The sequence below is a fragment of the Mobula hypostoma genome, chromosome 5 (assembly GCF_963921235.1).
Source record: "Mobula hypostoma chromosome 5, sMobHyp1.1, whole genome shotgun sequence".
Lineage (NCBI taxonomy): Eukaryota > Metazoa > Chordata > Chondrichthyes > Myliobatiformes > Myliobatidae > Mobula > Mobula hypostoma.
The window spans coordinates 4,260,577-4,283,778 of record NC_086101.1 but is presented as its reverse complement, the minus strand read 5'-3'; the positions used below and the strand labels follow the sequence as shown (position 1 = coordinate 4,283,778).

At 44.4% G+C, this 23,202-nt stretch overlaps 1 protein-coding gene across 7 annotated transcripts in view; it reads left to right on the top strand.

Moving 5' to 3' along the window:
• Positions 1-23,202, top strand: part of LOC134346511 (zinc finger and BTB domain-containing protein 12-like) — a 37,207-nt gene that overhangs the window by 3,288 nt on the left and 10,717 nt on the right. Inside the window, exons 1-3 of one of the 7 annotated variants that reach the window (XM_063047908.1) lie at positions 428-543; positions 15,780-15,986; positions 21,240-21,362. The exons of 1 other annotated variant lie outside the window; for it this stretch is intronic. Coding sequence is in view for 2 of the 6 variants with exons in the window: in XM_063047903.1 (XP_062903973.1) it covers positions 459-543 (85 nt within the window). In the remaining 4 variants the exon portion in view is untranslated. Of the gene's footprint in view, positions 1-419; positions 544-15,779; positions 15,987-21,239; positions 21,363-23,202 lie in introns of those variants that run through there. 5 more of the 7 variants (XM_063047905.1, XM_063047906.1, XM_063047903.1 and 2 more) reach the window with 5 other exon arrangements.

The following is a 23,202-nucleotide window of genomic DNA, read 5'->3' as shown; positions in this document are numbered from 1 at the left end:
TATATTTTGGCCCAATTAAGTGGCTGCCCCGATTGGCCGAAGTTTCATGGAAAGACAAGCTACAGTTTAACTGAGTAACAAATTTAAATGAAGTAGAAGATAAAGTAGCAAAGTAACAAGATAAAGCCCAAGGCTTTACACTACCAGCAACCTGAGTTCGATTCCCACCACTGCGCCTGTAAGGAGTTTATACTTCTTTCTTGTGACAGCGTAGGTTTCCTCTGGGTGCTCCAGTTTCCTCCCAGTCCAAACCTGTAGGTTAATTGGCCATTGTGAATTGTCCTGTGATTAGGCTGGAGTAAAATCAGGGGATCGACGATCCGGAAGGGCCTATTTCGCGCCGTCTCTCAATAAATAAATAAATACACACATAAATAAAACTACCAATACTATGACAGTTCTATAAAACTGTGTATTAGTTCCTAATAGTTATCGGAGGAATTCATCCAGTCTACGCAATGAACAAAATCAAGTGGACTGCCTTCATACGATCCTTTCGACGGCTACATCCTCCAAATCCTCACTTTCATTTCAACATTCAAGGTGATTGTCATAGTTCCTAACTTGTTAAAGTAGTGAAATGGTTTCATTTTCTCTTCCGGCCGTTTCTGACATCTCCAAGCCTGAATGCTTGAAACCACAGTGAACAAAGCACTTCTGAATTGACTTGCTGCTTATTTCTCACCAATTAGCAGTGACAGAAATTGCTGCATTTTGAACATAAACACACTTAACTGACATTGTTTAAAAACTGTTTGATCTAAGTGCCTGACTGACACTAGTCAGAAATTGTTTGGCAACAGTCTCCTGCCCCAATTAAGCAGCGTAGTGTCCAGAAAGAACAAAAGGAATCCAGGCTATTTTCTTATTAGTTTTTGTTCTTTAACAGTTGTCCCAAATAAGCAGCTGCCCTGATTAACCGATGGCCAAAGTAACTGCATCTCTAACCAAGTTGTGCATCACATTTAAAAATCCTCACCTAGCCTTGTATATAAATCCTTCTGTCAACATCTGTTACCTATCCCTCAGTTCCAATGTTGACAGAGCTCTAGAATTCTCTCCCTAATCCACCCCTACAAAGTGTGTGTAAAGTCATGAGGGCATAAGAACGGTGAATGTGCAGTCTTTTCCCCAGGTTGGGGGAAGAGGATTGAGGGCAGAGGGGAAAGGGGGGATGGAATTTAATTGGAACCTGAGGGTCAGTGCTTTCAGCTGAGGGTGCTGGGTCAGGGGGGTGGGGGAACATGGAAAAGTGGTTGAGGCAGCTACATCCAGACCCTTGATGGATGGCCATCCAGGACATGCTCCCTTCTCTCTGCTGCTATCAGGAAGAAGGTACAGGAGCTTCAGGGCTCCCACCACCAAGTTCAGGAACGGTTATTACCCCTCAAACATCAGGCTCTTTAACCAATAGGGATAACTTCACTCACCCGCAACTCAAAACCAATTCCTCAGACTGTGGACTCTATGACTTGTGTTTGCGTTATTTAGACCATAAGACATAGGAGCGGAATTCGGCCATCCGGCCCATTGAGTCTGCTCCGCCATTCAATCATGGCTGATCCTTTTTTTAAATCTCTTCCTCAACCCCAGTTCCCAACCTTCTCTCCATAACCTTTGATGCCATGTCCGATCAAGAACTTATCAATCTCTGCCTTAAATACACCCAATGACCTGGCCTCCACAGCTGCCTGTGGCAACAAATTCACTACGCTGCATCTCTGTTTTGAAAGGGCGCCCCTCTATCCTGAGGCTGTGCCCTTTTGTCCTCGACTCTCCCACCACAGGAAACATCCTTACCACATCTACTCTGTCTAGGCCTTTCAACATTTGAAAGGTTTCAATGAGATCCCCTCTCATCCTTCTGAATTCCAGCAAGAACAGACCCAGAGCCATCAAATATTCCTTGTATGATAACCCTTTCATTCCTGGAATCATCCTTGTGAACCTCCTCTGGACCCTCTCCAATACCAGCACATCTTTTCTGAGATGAGGGGCCCAAAACTCTTCACAGTACTTAAAGTGAGGCCTCACCAGTGCTTTATAAAGCCTCAGCATCACATCCCTGCTCTAGTATTCTAGACATCTTGAATGAATGCTAACATGGCATTTGCCTTCCTCACTACCGACTCAACCTGCAAGTTAACCTTCAGCGTGTTCTACACAAGGACACCCAAGTCCCTCTGCATCTCAGATTCCTGGACTTTCTACCTGCTTAGAAATGAGTCCGCACATTTATTTCTACTACCAAAGTGCATGACCATGCATTTTCCAACGTTGTATTTCATTTGCCACTTCTAGCCCATTCTCCTAATCTGTCTAAGTCCTTCTTCATCCTATCTGTTTCCTCAACACTACCTGCCCCTCCACCAATCTTCATATCATCTGCAAACTTGGCACAAAGCCATCTATTCCATCATTTAAGATGGCATCCGTTAGTCTTGTGGACCATGGATCTGCGCCTGGAAAGTCTTTACTCTCCAGGGCGCAGGCCTGGGCAAGTTTGTATGGAAGACCAGCAGTTGCCCATGCTGCAAGTCTCCTCTTTCCACGACACCAATGTTGTTCAAGGGAAGGGCATTAGGACCCATACAGCTTGGCACCAGTGTCGTTGCAGAGCAATGTGTGATTAAGTGCCTTGCTCAAGGACACACACACGTTCCCTCAGCTGGGGCTCAAACTCACGACCTTCAGGTCGCTAGTCCAATGCCTTAACCACTTGGTCACGTGCCCACACGGCACCATTATTTAAATCATTTCTATACAGCATAAAAAGAAGTGGACCCAACATCGACCCCTGTCATTTGCAGCCAACCAGAAAGAGATGCTTTAATTCCCATTCGCTGCCTCCTACCAATCAGCCAATGCTCTAACCATGTTAGTAAATTTCCTGTAATACCGTGGGTTCTTAACTTGGTAAGCAGTCACATGTGTGGCACTTTGTCAAAGGCCTTCTGAAAGTCCAAATATACAACATCAACTGCATCCTTTTTATCTATCCTACTTGTAATCTCTTCAAAGAACTCCCAACAGGTTCATTGGGCAGGATTTTTCCTGAAGGAAACCATGCTGACTTTGTACTATCACGTCCTGTATCACCAAGTACCCCATCACCTCATCCTTAACAATTGACTCTAACGTCTTCCCAACCACTGACGTCAGGCTAACTGGTCTATAATTTATTTTCTGCTGCCTTCTTCCTTTCTTAAAGAGTGGAATGACATTTGCAATTTTCCAGTCCTCTGGCACTATGCCAGAGTTCAATAATTTTTGAAAGATCATTTCTAATGCCACCACAATCTCCAATGCTACCTCTTTCAGAACCCTAGGGTGCAGTTCCTCTGGTCTGGGTGATTTATGTACCTTTAGGTCTTTCAGCTTTTTGAGCATCTTCTCTCTTGTAACAGTAACTGTACCCACTTCTCTTCCTTCACACACTACAACATCAGGCATACTGCTCGTGTCTTCCACAGAGAAGACTGACACAAAATACTCATTTAGTTCCTCAGCCATTTCCTTGTCCCCTGTTACTATCACTCTCATTTCCCTTTTATTCTTAACATACTTGGAAAAACTTTTACTATCCACTTTGATATTATTTGCTGGCTTGCTTTCATATTTAATCTTTTCTCTTCTAATGATTTCTTTAGTTGTTCTCTGTAGGTTTTTAGAAACTTCCCAATCCTCTATCTTCCCACTAATTTTTGCTTTGTTGTATGCCCTTTCTTTTGCTTTTATAATGGCTTTGACTTCCCTTGTCAGCCATGGCTGCACTATTTTACTATTTGAGTAGTTCTTCAATTTTGGAATACACATGTCCTGCACTTTTAAGTCAGTCAAGTCAAGCCAAGTCAAGTTTATTGTCATTTCGACCATAAACTGCTGGTACAGAACACAGTAAAAACAAAACACCATTCCTCCAGGACCCTGGTGCTACATGAAACAACACAAAACTACACGAGACAATGTGAGACAGCACAAAGCTACACTAGAGTATGTAAAACAAACATAAAAACTGCATTAGACTACAGACCTGCACAGGACTACATAGAGTGCACAAAACAGTGCAGGGCAGTACAATAATTAATAAACAAGACAATAGGCACAGTAGAGGGCAAATTACAATATGATAATAAATTATGTAGATGTCAGTCTAGACTCTGGCTATTGAGGAGTCTGATGGCTTGGGGGAAGAAACTGTTGCTCAGTCTGGTCGTGAGATCCCGAATGCTTTGGTACCTTTTGCCAGATGGCAGGAGGGAGAAGAGTTTATATGAGGGGAGCGTGGGGTCCTTCACAATACTGTTAGCTTTGTGGGTACAGCGTGTGGTGTAAATGTCTGTAATGGCGGGAAGAGAGACCTCGATGATCTCCTCAGCTGACCTCTCTATCTGCTGCAGGGTCTTGCGATCCGAGACGGTGCAATTCCCGAACCAGGTAGTGATGCAGCTGCTCAGGATGCTCTCGATACATCCTCTGTAGAATGCGTTTTCTCCCAGAAACACATGCCATTGCTGCTCTGCTGACATCCCTGCCAGCAACTCCTCTCTCATACCACTGTGATTTCCCTTACTCCACTGAATACTGCTACATCAGACTTTACCTTCTCCCTATCCAGTTTCAAGTTGAACTCAATCATACTGTGATCACTGGTTCCTAAGGGTTGTTTTACCTTAAGCTCCCTAATTGCCTCTGGTTCATTACACAACACCCAATCCAGTATAGCTGATTCCCTAGTAGGCTCAACAACAAACTGCTCTAAAAAGCCATCACATAGACATTCAGCAAACTCACTCTCATTTCTAACCTGATTTTCCCAATTGACCTGCATGCTGAAATCTCCCTTGACTACCATAACATTGCCCTTTTGACTCACCTTTTCTATTTCCTGTTGTAATCTGTGGTCCACCTCCTAGCCGCTGTTGGGAGGCCTGTATATAACTGCCATCAATGTCATTTTACCCTTTATATTACCCTAATAATATACAGTTATTTATTAGTATTTTTATTTTCGATTGTCTTTTGTACATTGGTTGTTTGTCCATCTCTTGTGTGCAGTCTTCCATTAATTCTATTTGTGTTACTTTCTATTCACTGTGAATGCCCACAACAAAATAATCTTGAGGTAGTATATAGTGACATATACAATAAGTACTTTGATAATAAATTTTGAACTTTGGAAACAGTTGGGCAGGAACATGGATAATTCCTTGAGGAGGAATTTATTTAGCTTGGAGCAGAGATGAGGAGGAATTTCCTTCACTAGAAGGTAGTGAGTCTGTGGAATTTATTGCCGCAGCTGGCTGTGGTGGCCAGGTCATTGGGTATATTGATAGGCTCTTGATTAGTAATGTGTCTACGGTGTCGAGGAGAATGGGGTTGAAAGGGAATATAATTCAGTTACAATCAAACTACAGAGCAGACTTGATGGGCTGAATGGCCTAATTGTGTTCCTGTGGTATTATGAACAGAAAAGGTTTGCAGAGTAGTGGGTGAAACGCAGGGAAGTGGGTCAAATGTAGGGAAATGGGCCAAATGCAGGGAAATGGGTCAAACGTACGGGTGTGGGCCAAACGCAGGGAAATGGGTCAAACGTACAGGTGTGGGCCAAACGCAGGGAAATGGGGGGGGCGTGACATTGACCAGTTGGTCCAAAGGACCCATTTCCATGCCGTTGGCCCACGAGAGGTCCAGTAAGAACCAGTGACAGTGTGCAGTGGAGTTCCTTGTCGTTGGACACTGTGGCTCTTATTGTTCAAAGGAAGAGGAACTAAAGTAGGCCACTTATCTCTTTGAGTCTGTCATGTCCTTCTCCAGAATCATAGCTACTTCTGCCTCTTTTATCCACACTGCTGCCATTCTGGGCGCTGTGCAGGCATAGTGATTAGTGCAATGGTATTACAGCTTGGGGCATCAGAGTTTGGAGTTCAATCCCGGCATCTTCTGTAAAGAGTTTGTATACTCTCCCCATAGAAGCGTGGCTTTCCTCTGCGTGCTCTGGTTTCCTCCCACAGTCAAAAGACGTACCAGTTAGTAGGTTAATTGGTCATTGTAAATTGTCCCATGACTTTTTAGGCATCCATTAGTCTCGTGAGACCATGGATTTGCGCCTTGGAATGTTTCCAGGGCGCAGGCCTGGGCAAGGTTGCATGGAAGACCGGCAGTTGCCCATGCTGCAAGTCTCCCCTCTCCACGACACCAATGTTGTCCAAGGGAAGGGCATTAGGACCCATACAGCTTGGCACCGGTGTCGTCACAAAGCAATATGTGGTTAAGTGTCTTACTTAATGGCACAACACGCTGTCTCGGCCAAGGCTTGAACTAGCGACCTTCAGATCACTAGACGAACACCTTAACCACTTGGCCACGTGCCAACACCCCCATGATTAGGCTATGGTGTTGGCTATTGGGTTAAATTGCTGAGTTGCTGGCGGTGCAGCTCAAAAGGCTGGAGGGTGCCATTCTGCACTGTCTCTAAACAAAGCTGGTTTCCTTATATGAAGACAGATAAACTGGCTTTAGAGGCGGTCAATTTCAAAGATGAGGGGATGAGCCTACGAGGAGACATGGAGTCGCCCGGGGCTTTCAGGAGACAGAGGGGATCTTGTACAAACATATGAAAGGGATGGATAAGATAGAGGCAGGAAAGTTGTCTCCGCTGGTGGGTAAGATAGCTTCAAGATTTGATAAAGGATTAGCTATATTTGTCACGTATGCATTGACACCTCCAGTGAAATGCGTCCAGTTGAGTCAGCGAGGATTGTGCTCGACAGTGCGCAAGTGTTGCCAGGCTTCCAGTGCCACATCTCCATAATCCTAACCCTGACCGTATGCGAGGAATCCGGAGCATCTGGAGAGGAAATTGGCCAGGTCAACGGGAGAACGTTCAAACTCCTTCTGAGGAAGCCATTGTTGGTGTTGTAAAACATTACTCTGACCTCTAAGCCCTCGTGCCAATTCAGCAAAATAAATGTAGGACGGAGATGAAGCGAAACCGCTTTTCCCAGAGAGTAGCGCGTCTGGAATTCTCGGCCTGGGAAAGCAGTAGAGGTACCTTATTGAATTTATTTAAGACAGATTTGGAGAGATTTTTGTGCAGCAGGGGATTTAAGGATTCTGGGGAAAAGGGGAGGTAGGTGGAATTGAGTTCACGGCCAAATCAGCCATTGTCTCATTGAATGGCAGCGCAGGCATAATGGGTCCGATAGCCGACTCCTGCAACTCGTCATTATGTCCTTTGTTCTTTTTAATTGTCTTTAATTACAAGGCATGTAGAGTGGGCTGCTATCCAGGGTACTGCTAGCTATTATAAAAGCTATCAGAATGTTAGACAGTGCCTGGAAAGACTATTCACCTCCCCTTGGAAGTTTTTATGTTTTATTGTTTTACAACATTCAATCACAGTGGATTTAATTCAGCTTTTTTTCACTCTGATCAACAGAAAAAGACTTCCATTGTCAAAGTGAAAACAAATCTCTATAAACTGATCTAAATTAATTACAAATATAAAACACAAAGTAATTGATTGCATAAGTATTCACCCCCCCCGCCTTAATATGACACACCAAATTATCACTCGTGCAGCCAGTTGCTTTTAGAAATCACCTAATTAGTTAAATGGAGATCTGTTTTTGGAGACCTGTGTGCAGTCAACGTGTTTCAATTGATTGTAGTAAAAATACACCTGTATCTGGAAGGTCCAACTGCTGGTGAGTCAGTATCCTGGCAAAAACTACACCATGAAGACAAGAGAACACTCCAAGCAACTCTGTAAAAAGATTATTGAAAAGCACAAGTTAGGAGATGGATACAAGACAATTTCCAAGTTACTAAATATTCCTTGGAGTACTAGTTAAGTCAATCATCAAGAAATGGAAAGAATATGACACAGCTGTAATTCTGCCTAGAAGAAGTTGTCCTCAAAAATTTGAGATTTTGAAGGGGACTAGTGAGGGAGGTCACTATGACAACTCTGGAGAGTTACAAGCTTCACTAGCTGAGATGGGAGAGGTTGCGTATACACCTGTTGCCCGGGTGCTTCACCTGTCACAGCTTTATGGGAGAGTGGCAAAGAGAAAGCCACTGTTGGGAAAACCTCACATGAAACCTTGGCTAGAGTCATGTAAGAGACTCTGAAGTCAGCTGGAAGAAGGTTCTATGGTCTGACCAAACCAAAATTGAGCTTTTTGGCCATCAGACGAAACGCTATGTTTGGCGTAAGCCAAAAACTGCACATCCTCAAAAACACACCATCCCTACCATGAAGCATGGTGGTGACTGCATCATGCTGTGGGGATGCTTCACTGCAACAGGCCCTGGAAGGCTTGTGAAGGTAGAGGGTAAACTGAACGCAGCAAGCTACAGGGAAATCCTGGAGGAAAACCTGATGCAATGTGCAAGAGAACTGTAACTTGCGAGATTTGTTTGCCAGCAAGACAACGACCTCAAGGATAAAGCCAAGGCTACACTGGAATAACTTAGAAACAACAAAGTTAATGTCCTGGAGTGGCCAGTTCAGAATCCAGACCTCAATCCAATTGAGAATTTGTGGCTGGACTTGAAAAGGCTGTTCACTCACGATCCCTATGGAATCTGACAGAGCTTGAGCAGTTTTGTAAAGAAGAATGGGGAAAAATTGCAGTGGCCAGATGTGCAAAGCTGATAGAGGCCTATTCACACAGACTCAAGGCTGTAATTTCTGCCAAAGATGCATCTACTAAGCAGGACTTCAAGGGGTGGATACTTATGCAATCAACTAGTTTGAGTTTTATATTTGTAATTAGATCACTTTGTAGATATCTGTTATCACTTTGACACAAAAGAGTAATTTTCTGTTGATCAGTCAAAAAATGACAAATTTAACTCCGCTGTTACTCAATATTGTAAAACAATAAAACATGAAAACTTCTAAGGAGGGCAAAGACTTTTTATAGGCACTCTATATTGCTGGGGGAATTGGGAAGTTATGCCTCGTTTAGACGAGGCTGTGATGAGACCAGATCTCAAGCGTTGTATACAATGTGGATCTCTGTGGGTAAGGAAACGTGCTGATCTGTCGAGGTTCTGGCTTCCTCGCGTTCTGATGAAGGCTCTTCACTGAAATGCTGACTGTCTCTCCCCCTCTGCAGATGCTGCCTGACCTGCTGAGTTCCTCCAGCATGTTGTCTGGATTCCCAGCATCTGCAGAATCTCGTGTTTATGATTTATTGCACCAGTGAAGTGTCTTTGAGTGATGTTTAAATCTGTTTGATGGTTCAGCGAGACCCTGCCCCCCCCACTGCTCCCCTCAGTGAGCTCTGCTGTCCTCCGACTCTTCGACCATGAGCTCACCCTGACTCAAGCTTGTGCTTCTTTCCCCACCTACTATCTTGCTGACTGACCGTTATGCCACTGGTGTTTCGGGCAGCAATGAAGGCCCTCCATCTCTGGTGGCGTTCAGGGCTTCCTTCATCATGTCAGTAGCCTCCACGTGGGTTTCATTACTGTCAGTCATGCATGTACCGAGAGGAGACTCGGGAATACCATCACATTCAGACGTAGAAGGATTCTTCATTGCAATTTCGTTAACAGTTTTAAGACAAAAAGACACAGGAGCAGAATTAGGCCATTCAGTCTATCGAGTCTGCTCCGCCGTTCCATCATGGCTGATCCGGGATCCCACTCAACCCCATACACCTGACTTCTCGCCATATCCTTTCATGCACTGACTGATCAGGAAACAATCAACTGCTGCCTTCAATACGATGGCATGCAAAAGTTTGGGCACCCCGGTCAAAATTTCTGTCACTGTGAACAGTTAAGTGAGTAGAAGATGAACTGATCTCCAAAAGTCATAAAGTTAAAGATGAAATATTCTTTGCAAAATTTTAGGCAAGATTAGTGTATCATTTTTGTTTTGTACAATTTTAGAGTGGGGAAAAAAAGGAAAGGAGCACCATGTAAAAGTTTGGGCACCCCAAGAAATTTCAGCTCTCAGATAACTTTTACCAAGGTCTCAGACCTTAATTAGCTTGTTAGGGCTATGGCTTGTTCACAATCATCATTAGGTTATGCAAATTTCAAAGCTTTATAAATACCCTGACTCCTCAAACCTTGTCCCAACATCAGCAGCCATGGGTTCCTCTAAGCAGCTGCCTAGCACTCTGAAAATTAAAATAAATGATGCCCACAAAGCAGGAGAAGGCTATGAGAAGATAGCAAAGCGTTTTCAGGTAGCTGTTTCCTCAGTTTGTAATGTAATTAAGAAATGGCAGTTAACAGGAACGGCGGAGGTCAAATTGAGGTCTGGAAGACCAAGAAAACTTTCCAAAAGAACTGCTCATAGAATTGCTAGAAAGGCAAATCAAAACTTGACTGCAAAAGACCTTCAGGAAGGTTTAGCAGACTCTGGAGTGGTGGTGCACTGTTCTACTGTGCAGCGACACCAGCACAAATATGACTTTCATGGAAGAGTCATCAGAAGAAAACCTTTTCCTGCATCCTCACCACAAAATTCAGCATCAGAAGTTTGCAAAGGAACATCTAAACAAGCCTGATGCATTTTGGAAACAAGTCCTGTGGACTGGTGAAGTTAAAATAGAACTTTTTGGCTGCAATGAGCAAAGGTGTGTTTGGAGAAAAAAGGGAGCAGAATTTCATGAAAAGAACCCCTCTCCAACTGTTAAGCACGGGGATGGATCGATCATGCTTTGGGCTTGTGTTGCAGCCAGTGGCACGGGGAACATTTCACTGGTAGAGGGAAGAATGAATTCAGTTAAAAACCAGCAAATTCTGGAAGCAAACATCACTCTATCTGGTTTTGCCATGGCCCTCACAGTCCCCTGATCTAAACATCATCGAGAATCTCAAAAGAGCAGTGCATGCAAGACAGCCCAAGAATCTCACAGAACTAGAAGCCTTTTGCAAGGAAGAATGGGCGAAAATCCCCCAAACAAGAATTGAAAGACTTAGCTGGCTACAGAAAGTGTTTACAAGCTGTGATACTTGCCAAAGGGGGTATTACTAAGTACTGACCATGCAGGGTGCCCAAACTTTTGCTTCAGGCCCTTTTCCTTTTTTTTAATTTTGAAACTGTAAAAGATGGAAATAAAAAAAGTAATCTTGCTTAAAATATTAAAGAGGTGTGTCATCTTTAACTTTTGCTGGCTTAGCTATTCACAGTAACAGAAATTTTGACCAAGGGTGCCCAAACTTTTGCATGCCACTGTATACTCATGGACTTAGTCTCCACTGCAGTCTGTGGCAGAGCATTCCACAAATTTACTACTCTTTGGCTAAAAATATTCCCCCTCACCTCTGTTCTAAAGGGTCGTCCCTCAATTTTGAGGGTGTGCCCTCTAGTTCTGGATACCCCCACTACAGGAAACATCCTCTCCACATCTACCTTATCTAGTCCTTTCAACGTTTGGTAGGTTTCAGTGAGGTCCCCATGCATTCTTCTAAATTCCAGTGAGTACAGACCCAAAGTTACCAAACACTCCTCATATGTTAACTCCTTCATTCCTGGAATCATCCTTGTGAATCTTCTTTGGACTCTGTCCAGTGGCAATACATCCTTTCTGAGATATGGGGCCCAAAACTGTCAACAATACTCCCAAGTGCGGCCTGACTAGTGTTTTATAAAGGCTCAGCATTATCTCCTTGTTTTTATATTTTGTTCCCCTTGAAGTAAATGCCAACATTGCATTTCTCTTCTTTACCACAGACTCAACCTGTAAATTAACCTTCTGGAAGTTTTGCATGAGTGCTCTTAAGTCCCTCTGCATCTCTGATGTTTGAACCTTCTCCCCATTTAGATAATAATCCACACTATTGCTCCTTTTACCAAAATGCATTATCATACATTTCCCAACACTATTCCATCTGCCACTTTTTTCCCCATTCTTCCAATTTGTCTTAAGTCCTGCTGCAATCAGCACCATCCACCTATCTTCGTATCATCCACAAACTTTGTCACAAAGCCATCAATTCCATGATCCAAGTCATTGACAAACAATGTGAAAGTAGCAGTCCCAATACTGACCCCTGAGGAACACCACTATACTTTATACCTGTACTTTATTGTGGCCAAACAATTGATACTAGAAGGTACAATCATCACAGCGATATTTGATTCTGCGCTTCCCGCTCCCACTAGTCACTGGCAGCCAACCAGAAAAGGCCCCTTTTATTCCCACTCACTCCCTTTTTGCCTGTCAGCCATTCTTCTGTCGTTACCAGTATCTTTCCTGTAATACTGACCTCCATGCAGAATATGACCCGTCCACAACCACTGTTTGCCTTCTGTGGGCAAGCCAATTCTGGATCCACAAAGCAATGTCACCTTGGATCCCATATCTCCTAACTGTCTCAATAAGCCTTGCTTGGGGTACTTTATCAAATGCCTTGCTGAAATCCATATACATTACATCTACTGTTCTACCTTCATCAATGTGTTTAGTCACATCCTCAAAAAATTCAATCAGGCTCTAAGGCACGACCTGCCTTTGACAAAGCCATGTTGAGTATTCCTAATCATATTATGCCTCTCCAAATGTTCATAAATCCTGCCTGTCAGGATCTTATTCCATCAACTTAACAACCACTGAAGTAAGACTCACTGGTCTGTAATTTTCTGGGCTATCTCTACTTCCTTTCTTGTATAATGGAACAACATCTGCAACTCTCCAATCCTCTGGAACCTCACCTGTCCCCTTTGATGATGCAAAGATCATCGTCAGAAGCTCAGCAATCTCCTCCCTCGCCTTCGACAGTAGCCTGGGATACGTCTTGTCAGTTCCCGGTGACTTATCTAACTTAATGCTTTCCAAAAGCTCCAGCACATCCCCTTTCTTAATACCTATATGCTCAAGCTTTTCAGTCCGCTGTAAGTCATCCCTACAATGCCTTCTGAAAATCCAAGTAAATGACATCCACTGCCTCTCCTTTGACCACCCTGCTTGTTACTTCCTCGAAGAACTCAGGCAAGATTTCCCTTTACAGAAACCATGCTGACTTTGGCTTATATTATCATTGGTTTCCAAGTATCTCAAAACCTCATCTTTAATAATAGACTCCAACACTTTCCGAACCACTGAGGTTAGGCTAACTGGCCTGTAATTTCCTTTCTTTCGCCTTCCTCCCTTCTTAAAGAATGGAGTGACATTTGCGATCTTCCAGTTGTCCGGGACCCATTAAGTTCATCTGCCATTTCTTTGTCCCTCATTACTACCTCACCAGCATAATTTTCCAGTGGTCCAGTATCAAGTTCCACCTCCCTTTTACTGTTTATATAATTGAAAACCAATCAGATTTATCCAGTTTGTTTGACCAGTCAGGATTGTTGGTCTTGAGTCTGATCTCGGTGTCTAGCCTCTACCCTTTGACCTGTTTGTCATCCAAAGCATACAGCCCTGACTCCAGCCAACTGGGTCATTGAGACACACAAGTCGCCGAATCATGACAAGGTTCTGGTCCCCACCACCCACGTTCTTATTCACCATATAACAATTACAGCACGGAAACAGGCCATCTCGGCCCTTCTAGTGCGTGCTGAACTCTTACTCTCACCTAGTCCCACCGACCTGCACTCAGCGCATAACCCTCCATTCCTTTCCTGTCCATATAGCTATCCAATCTAAGTTTAAATGACAATATTGAACCTGCCTCAACCACTTCTGCTGGAAGCTCGTTCCACACAGCTACCACTCTCTGAGTAAAGAAGTTCCCCCTCATGTTACCCCTAAACTCTTGCCCTTTAACTCTCAACTCATGTCCTCAACTCCTCCCTTGGAGGGTCAGACACCCTGAGCCAATAGGCTGGTCCTGGACTTATTTCATAATTTACTGGCATAATTTACATATTACTATTTAACTATTTATGGTTCTATTACTATTTATTATTGTGCAACTGCAACGAAAACCAATTTCCCCCGGGATCAATAAAGTACGACTATGACTCTTGTTTGAATCTCCCCCACTCTCAATGGAAAAAGCCTATCCACGTCAACTCTATCTATCCCCCTCATAATTTTAAATACCTAAATCAAGTCCCCCCTCAACTTTCTACGCTCCAAAGAATAAAGACCCAACTTGTTCAACCTTTCTCTGTAACTTAGGTGATGAAACCCAAGCAACATTTTAGTAAATCTTCTCTGTACTCTCTCAATTTTGTTGACATCTTTCCTATAATTTGATGACCAGAACTGTACACATTATTCTGGTTTCTTCCCCTTTCCTTTCCAGTCGTGTTGAAGGATCTCAGCTGGAAACGTTGACTGTATATTCCCCTCCAAGGATTCTGTTTGACCAGCTGAGTTCTTCCAGTGTTCTGTGTGTGTTGATCTGACCAGGGGAGGTTTGCTTGTCAAGTCAAGCTTGCTTCCTGTTGTATCTCGACAGGGTGTAAGTGCCTTGAAAATGAGCACTTGGTACGTAGAGAATCAGAGTCAGGTTTAATATCGCTGGTATGTGTCGTGAAAGTTGTTGTTTTGTGGCAGCACTACATTGAAATACATAATAATAATAAAATCAGAAATAGGTTTTTCATTTAAGTAAGTTGTGCAGAAGAAGCAAAGAGGTGCATCGGGTGTAAATTTAGACTAAGATGGGTGGGCTGCTCCTGTGGTCACAATTGGCTTTTATCCATCGTAGGCTGAACAAATAATATGGAACTTCCACATAATGGTATTGAAATAAGAGAGAGGCATAGTAGCGTGTCGCTATACAGCGCCAACGACTGGCGTTCAGTGCCTGCCGCTGCCTGTAAGGAGTCTGTATGTTCTGCCCGTGACTGGATTTCTTCCGGGTGCCGTGGTCTCGCCCCACATTCCAGACATTTGGGTTAGGGTTACTGGCAAGCCATGTTGGTACCTGAAGCATGGCAACACTTGCGGTCTGCCCCAGCACAACCCGCGTACTGCGTTGGCCATTCCATATCACTATGTTTCCGTGTACGTGTGACGAATAAAGCTAATCTTGATCTTCTCTCTTTAACACTTGATTGAAGCGTTCTCAGCAATGTTTAGAAAGTGGTGGAGCAGAGGGGATTTCTTCTTGTGGGAGAATCTACAACAAGGGGGCCACACATTCCTAACAGAGATGAGGAGATCGTGTTTACTGTCAGGTGGTCATTTGACCTGTACCAATCTCTGAAAGCAGAACCTGTGAGCATTAAGGCAGAGGTATGCAGCTGATGTTACGTTCAGACCGGTCGTCATCCTACTGAGAGGCACTGCTTTGGTTGGGGTTGACCATGCGTGTTATGTCCTAGCTGTCTGCGTTTGATTCGTGAGCCAGGGCGGTACGATGAGGAGTTCCCCCTCCCCACACAGGAACGGTAGAGAGCCAATACAGTTCAGCAGGAGTTGCCAGTCAGCATTGAGCTCCAACTATAGAGACTCCAGCTGTGGAATTTGCCTTGAGGTTTACTCCTGAAGTCTTCCTCAAGAGTGGGTATAGCCAAAGGCAGCAGAAGTTTTCCTTCCAACCACAGCTGATGAGCCCAAGCGTCTGGTTTTAAGGCACCCGTCACCCACCAGTGCCCTTTCTCCTATCAGTAGAAAATGAAGGCCAGGAGATGGACTTGGTTGTCAGAGGCTATTTGAGACACATGCCTTCAGGAGTACTTAATAGGTAGTGGGAACTTATCCCCACTAACATGCCTGGCTATGACAACCTTAAGGAACCATCCTACTAAACAGAAGGGCTGAATGGCCTATGGTGTACGTTCAGTGTGCTCTGCGGGGTGGACAATCCCAAGGATTTGCTGTCTTCTGAATGCTGACCTTTCTCCCGATTAGCCTGCCTGCGAGCCTGCGAGTCTGCAAGTCTAGGACGTGGGTCGGGGGATGGAGGCTGTGGAGACTCATTCCCCAGAGCAACGAGAATTACGAACCTACATCTTATCGGAACATCGTGTTTTCGTTGATAACGACACTCGGAGGAGAAGAGAGAGAATCTAGACGCATATTGACGGAGTTTGCTTATTGCGCTAGCAAAAAGGACACGTGAGTCAAAAAAAAACAAGGGGAGAACGGGGCTAAATTAACATAACAAAGATGGCGATGATCGGAACCATTACAGCATTTGATAGTGTCATTGAAGACTGGGCAACTTACATTGAAAGAGTGCAGTTATATTGTGAGGCTAACGGTGTTAATGATGCAAAGAAAACCAGTGTCTTACTCAGGCTACGTCCACACTACGCCGGATAATTTTGAAAACGAAGCCTTTTCTCTTCATTTTAACCTTCTGTCCACACTGAAACGGCATTTTCAGCCCCCGAAAACGGAGATTTTCAGAAACAGTCTCCAGAGTGAATAAATCTGAAAACGCCTAATATCCGTTGCAGTGTGTACAGGGTAACTGGAGCTTTTAAAAACCGCTGTCTTGACGTGCCGGAACAAATGGTGGCAGCGCGGCATTTCATAGTTTTCTTATTATTATTATTACTACCTTATTGTCGCCAGACAATTGATACTAGAGCATACAATCATCACAGCGATATTTGATTCTACGCTTCGCAGAACCTAACAATTTCAGAACAGACGGACTAGACTGAAACCAGAAGGGTTAGAAATGTACTCACCAAATACTTTGACCCATAGCTTACTGAATAAGTAAGTATTCTCACTTTGCCCTGTTTTCTGTCCTTGCTTTAATGAAGGTGGTTTACCTGTTTATGCAAGTACTTCTCTGACAATAGATGTGTAAAGGCCTAATGTAACATTGTATGCAAATACAAGATAACACTGATGCAGACATGTTTTATACACTTAACAAGGTGCTTTATTAATGCAACAGAGTTAGTCAGTTTTTCAATGTTCGTCATCAGCCGGGTCATACTGTCCGTGAACTCCCTGTCGGTTGCCTCCATACGCTCCAGTATTTGTTTTTTTTTAGTTTTAAGTCCTCCTGCGCGAGAGCCAAGAGCAATTCCTTTTAAGTTTTTCTACTCTGTAACTGGACAAATGCGCACTAAGTATACCGTTTCCTCTTCGCTTGTTTTCTGTGTGTCCTGCGTGTGCCCAGTAGGAGGAGATTCGCCCAAATATCCGTGTCAGTGTGGACAGAGATATTTTGAAAAACGCTTAGTGTGTACGCCTGTTGTTTTTACTCGAAACCGGCGTTTTCAAAATTATCCGGCGTAGTGTGGACGTACCCTCAGTATTATGGGAGCAAAAACATACGGGCTGCTATGGAGCTTGTTAACCCTTGAAAAGCCAGCTGACAAAACGTTCAAGCAGACAGTAGACACTCTCCAACAGCATTTAAACCCGAAACCACTGGTCATTGCTGAAAGATTTAAATTTCACAAAAGGAATCAGCAAAAATGAAAGCATTTCTGAATGTTGTGCTGAATTGCGCAAATTATCAGAACATTGCCAATTTGGAGCTGGTCTATCGGATGCATTGAGGGACAGGTTAGTGTGTGGCATGCACTGTGAAACCACACATAACCTATCCACAGTCCTACACCCACTAAATGCACTATTACGGACGGACACAATGGAAGTGGACTGAGAGCTGTGCGAAAGCGGTTCAAGAAACTAAAAGACTCATAACTTCAGAAGGGGTGCTCGCACACTTTGACCCCTCCTTAACAATCCAGCTCGGTTGTGATGCCTCGCCCCATGGGATAGGAGCTGTGTTATCGCACAAGTTTCCAGGTGGCTCAGAAAGACCAATAGCCTTTGCCTCAAGAACAATAACTTCAGCTGAACACAACTACGCACAGATTGACAGAGCCTCGTGTGGGGAGTCAAGAAATACAGTCACTACCTGTCTAGCCAAAAGTTTACCCTGTTGACTGACCATCAGCCTCTCGTGTCGATCTTCAATCCGAGAAAAGGCGTTCCAGTGATGACAGCACAAAGGCTGCAGCGATGGTCCCTTTTCTTAGGAGGTCACAGGTATGACATTGAACACAGGGGGACCAAGCAACATGGCAACGCAGACAGTTTGTCACATTTACCACTGCTGACTTCCGAGATAACTACACAAATGGGTTCAGCGGAGGTTTTTCTCACAACAATAGTTGAACAATTACCAGTAACAAACAGCCTCATTGAAAGGGAAACACGCAATGACCCTATGTTGTCAAAAGTGTATGACATCATGGTAAAGGGATGGCCAGTGCGGGGTAACACACTGTTTCCAGCCTTCTCAGCGAGGAAGGAGCAGTTGTTAGTGTGTTGGGAAACTCTAATGTGTGGTTCACGAGTTGTGATTCTTCCCAAGCTATGCACCAGAGTGCTGGAGGAACTGCACGAGGGGCACCTGGGTATCGTGAAGATGAAAAGTCCTGTCTGTGCCTATGTGTGGTGGCCAGGAATCGATAAACAGATTGAGGACTTGACCAAGAACTGCTCTGGATGTCAAAAGCTCCAGAACACACCACCACAAGCCCTTCTCCATCTGTGGGAGTGGCCCTCATCACCATGGCAACGAGTGTACATTGACTTTGCTGGACCATTCATGGACTCTATCTTTTTAATCGCCGTTGATGCACATTCCAAATGGCCAGAGGTCATCAAAATGAAGACAACCACATCGGAAAAGACCATTAGAGTGCTGAGGGCCAAGTTCGCCAGGAATGGCATACCAGAACAAATCTGCACAGAGAGTGGATGACAATTTGTCTCTGAAGAATTCCAAAGTTTTGTGAAGGACAAAGGAATCAAGCACTTTACATCTGCCCCTTACCATTCATCCACAAATGACTTGGCAGAAAGATTTGTACAGACATTCAAGAAAGCCATCAAGGCAATGGACAGCAAAAATCAACCACTGCAACACAAGATAGACAGCTTCCTCCTTGCCTATCGCAATGCTGTACATGCAACCACTAATCAGACTCCAGCGATGATGTTTCTGAACAGGAACCTGAGGTCCTGCATGGATCTTCTCAAACCAGATGTACGGTGTGATGTGGAGAACAGTCAGTTCAAACACTTGAATGCTAAGTCCACACAAAGCTTCAGTGTGGGACAGTGAGTTCTTGCACGTGATTACCAGACTGAAAAGTGGCAGCCGGGTACAATTTCCGCCACAGACGGGCCACTGATGTATAGAGTACAGGTGGGAGAGAACGTATGGAGACGTCATGTGGATCAAATCCTGGATGCTCAGGTGAAAAACACCACAACACCTTGCCCGGACTCCCCTGACATAGAAGCAAACACTCCTGATGTGAGCACATCAGCCTCATCCACAGATAAGCCTGTCATCAGTGCTGAGGACCCACCTGATGTACCTGTAGAGACTAATGCCCCAAAGCAAACGTTTCAGGACAGACGTTACCTGGAGAGGCAGAGAAGACCTCCCCAGAGACTTGAGTTCTAAATGGGTCTTAGACCAAAAGTAAAGAAAAAGGCTTGTTATAATTTGATATTATTAAGTTACTTAGTAAACAAATGGTAGGTGTTTGCATGTTAAGGGTAAACATATTTGTTTAGCATAGTGCCCCAGCAAAAAACAATTGATACACTATTAAAATAAAAGGGGAGGAGTGTACCGTATAGCCTACAGAATAATAAGGGACTACTTTATGTGTTAGTAGAACGTCGTTGCATGCGCTATTAGGTGCGTATTGATCTGTATGTGTGTGCCGAGTTCGGATTCTGCCAGTAAAGAACCATGAAACTTAGCTCCCGTCTTCAGCGTTTTTATTAATAGTATTGTTGTGTAACCACAGCAGAGGCCTAATGCAGAACTGTACAAAAAGTGCAGGTACAATCAAGGAAAGGTTCTTTTAAGGGCAAAAAAGTTATTCTGATTGAAGTTAGAGACAGAATCGATGCTTCAAAAAGGATACATCCATCATTCATGACCGCCCCCCCCCCCCATCACCCCATGCCCTCTTACTGGAATCTATAATCTTTTTAATTGTGTACTTCTGCCGCAAAACAGGAGGAGAGTGTTTCCTGTGAATTGGCATCAGGATTTAGTGTAAATTGGCTCACCTTCTGGGCCGAATGGCCTGTTCTGTGCTGTGCTGTTCTAGCAATTCCACTTAAATGTTGGAATCGACCCCAAATGCACATTCACACCACACTCTCAGTGAAGAAGCTCCCCTCATTTAAATATTAAATATTAAATATTTCACCTTTCACTCTTAACCTATGACCTCTAGTTCTAGTCTCACCTAACCTCGGGTGAAAAAGCCTGCTTACATTTACCCTATTGGATACTCTTCATAATTTTGTATACCTCTATAAAATCTCCCCTCATCCTTCAGCAAAAAAATCCTAATTCAGGTCCTCAAGTCCTGGCACCATCTTGTAAATTTTTTCCTGTACACTCTCAAATCATATTTCCATGTTCTATTTTAGTTGATATCTTGCTGAATCTTTTCATAACCTTCCTCACCATCCGCAACTCAGACAAGTTTTGTATTGTCTGCAAACCAGCCCACCAACATAAGTAGACCAGCCCACCAGCATAGACAGACCAGACGGACCAGCCCACCGGCATAGACAGACCAGACAGACCAGCCCACCGGCATAGACAGACCAGACAGACCAGCCCACTGGCATAGACAGACCAGACAGACCAGCCCACCGGCATAGACAGACCAGACAGACCAGCCCACTGGCATAGACAGACCAGCCCACCGGCATAGACAGACCAGACAGACCAGCCCACTGGCATAGACAGACCAGCCCACCGGCATAGACAGACCAGCCCACCGGCATAGGCAGACCAGACAGACCAGCCCACCGGCATAGACAGACCAGCCCACCGGCATAGGCAGACCAGACAGACCAGCATAGGCAGTCCAGCCCGCCAACATTTTGAGCTGTCAGATAATTAGAACTAGCAGGCCCCTGGCACTGATCCCTGTGAAGGAACACTGATCACAGACCTCCAGTCGGAATCAGACCCTTCCGCTGCTGCCCTCTGTTTTCCTATGGACAAGTCAATGTTAGACAGTAACACCATAAGACAGAGGAGCTGAATTAGGCCATTTGGCCCATTGATACTGAATATGGATTTTGCGATATTGGGACATCCCTTTATCTTCTGGATTATCCTACTACGATTGATCTTCTAAAGCAGGGGTTCCCAACCTTTTTTTATGCATGGACCAATACCATTAAGCAAGGAGTTCAGTGGACCACCCCTGTTCGAAAGTGTACAACACCCACAGCCCGACCCTCACGAGTCATCTTTATCACCTCCTCAACAAAAACACTCAAGTTTGTAAGGCATTTGAAGTGTTCTTTGTCTTTCACTGAGATGACCTCTGTTTCTACTAGATCCTAGAGAAGGAACCTCATCTACTCCATCCCTCCTCATGTGACAGATTGGCCACATCGCAGAGACCAGTCTGGTGAATCTGCACGGTGCCCCCTCAGTAGCTAACAAATACTTTTACTGAGGTAAGGACACTATGTGGTGATTTACACGAACGATGTGAACATAAACGATGATACTCCAGCTTGAAGGCATCAACATCAATTTCTCTAACCTCTGGTAACTTCTGCCCCTCCCCCCTCTCTCTTTTTCCATTCCCCATTCTAGCTCCCCTCTCATCCCTTCTCTTCTCCTCACTTGCCCATCACCTCCCTCTGGCTCCCCTTCTCTTCCCACATCCACTCTTCCTCTCCTATTAGATTCCTTCTTCTCCACCCCTTCACCTCTTCACCTCTCACCTCCCAGCTTTTTACTTCATCATCACACCCCCCCATCTGCCACCCGCCCACCTTCCCCCTCATGAGGTCTCACCTATCACCTGCCAGCTTGTACTCTCCCTCCCCTCCCCTCCCCACCTTCTTATTCTGGCTTTTCCCCACTTCCTTTCCAGTCCTGGTGAAGGGTCTCGGCCCGAAACATCCCCTCCATATATGCTGCCTGACCTGCTGAGTTAATATGGCATTTTGTGTGTGATTTTGTATTGTGCAGAAAGGAATGCATGCATGCGCTTAAAGTGTGGGTAGGTCAGGGCATGTGCACAAATGCATGCTATGTGTTGTGACTAAATACGGGAGCTGAAGGTTGGAAATATGAAAGTCTTTATTCACAGAGCAAACCTCCAGTAGAGGGAGAGTCCAGGGGAATCTCTCTCTCTCTCTGACACGACATTTCATACTTCTCAACACAGGTGCCCTGAAACATTTCAACTATTTTCTGAATGGAGAGAAGAGAGCGGATAGTGAGGTCAGCTGAGAAGATCATTGGGGTCTCTCTTCCCGCCATCACAGACATTTACACCACACGCTGCATCCGTAAAGCAAACAGCATTGTGAAGGATCCCACGCACCTCTCATACAAACTCTTCTCCCTCCTGCCATCTGGCAAAAGGCACCGAAGCATTCGGGCTCTCACAACCAGACTATGTAACAGTTTCTTCCCCCAAGCCATCAGACTCCTCAATACCCAGAGCCCGGACTGACACCAACCGACTGCCCGCTACTGTGCATATTATCTTGTTTCTTATTTATTGTAATGCCTGCACTGTTTTGTGCACTTTATGCAGTCCTGGGTAGATCTGTAGTCTAGTGTAGTTTTTGTATTGTTTTTACGTAGTTCAGTGTAGTTTTTGTATTGTTTCATGTCGCACCATGGTCCTGAAAAACATTGTCTCGTTTTTACTGTGTACTGTTCCAGCAGTTATGGTCGAAATGACAATAAAAAGTGACTTGACTTGACTCAAAAAGTCCAAGGTGCAAAAGGCCTTAGGAGTCCTCATTAACCCATAAAGGTTAACTTGCAGACAGTTGACCTTTTGGCTTGAGACCCTTCATCAGCACTGCATGTGTTGCTTGGATTTCCAGCATCTGCAGATATTCTCTTGTTTGAGGTTCACTTACAGGTTGGGTCGGTGGTATGGAAGACAAATCCAATGTTATTATTCGTTACGAGATAACTAGAATTTAAAAAGTAAGTATGTGATGTAAGGCTTTATAAGGCATTGGTCAGACTACACTTGGAGCATTGTGAGCAGCTTTGGGTCGCTTATCTGTGAAAGGATGAGCTGGTACTGTAGAAGGTCCAGAGAAGGTTCGCAAGAATGATTCCAGGAATGAAAAGGTTAATGTATGAAGAGTGTTTGTTGGACCTCGGTCTGTACTCGCTGGAGTTTAGAAGAATGAGGGGGGAGGATCTCAGATAACAATAAACATTTAACTACAGTTTCAGAGTTTCATTTGCTGTGATCATCTACAGTAGTGAAGATTAACATTTGGAATGTACTCAGGTTAATTTACAGAATTGCATGTT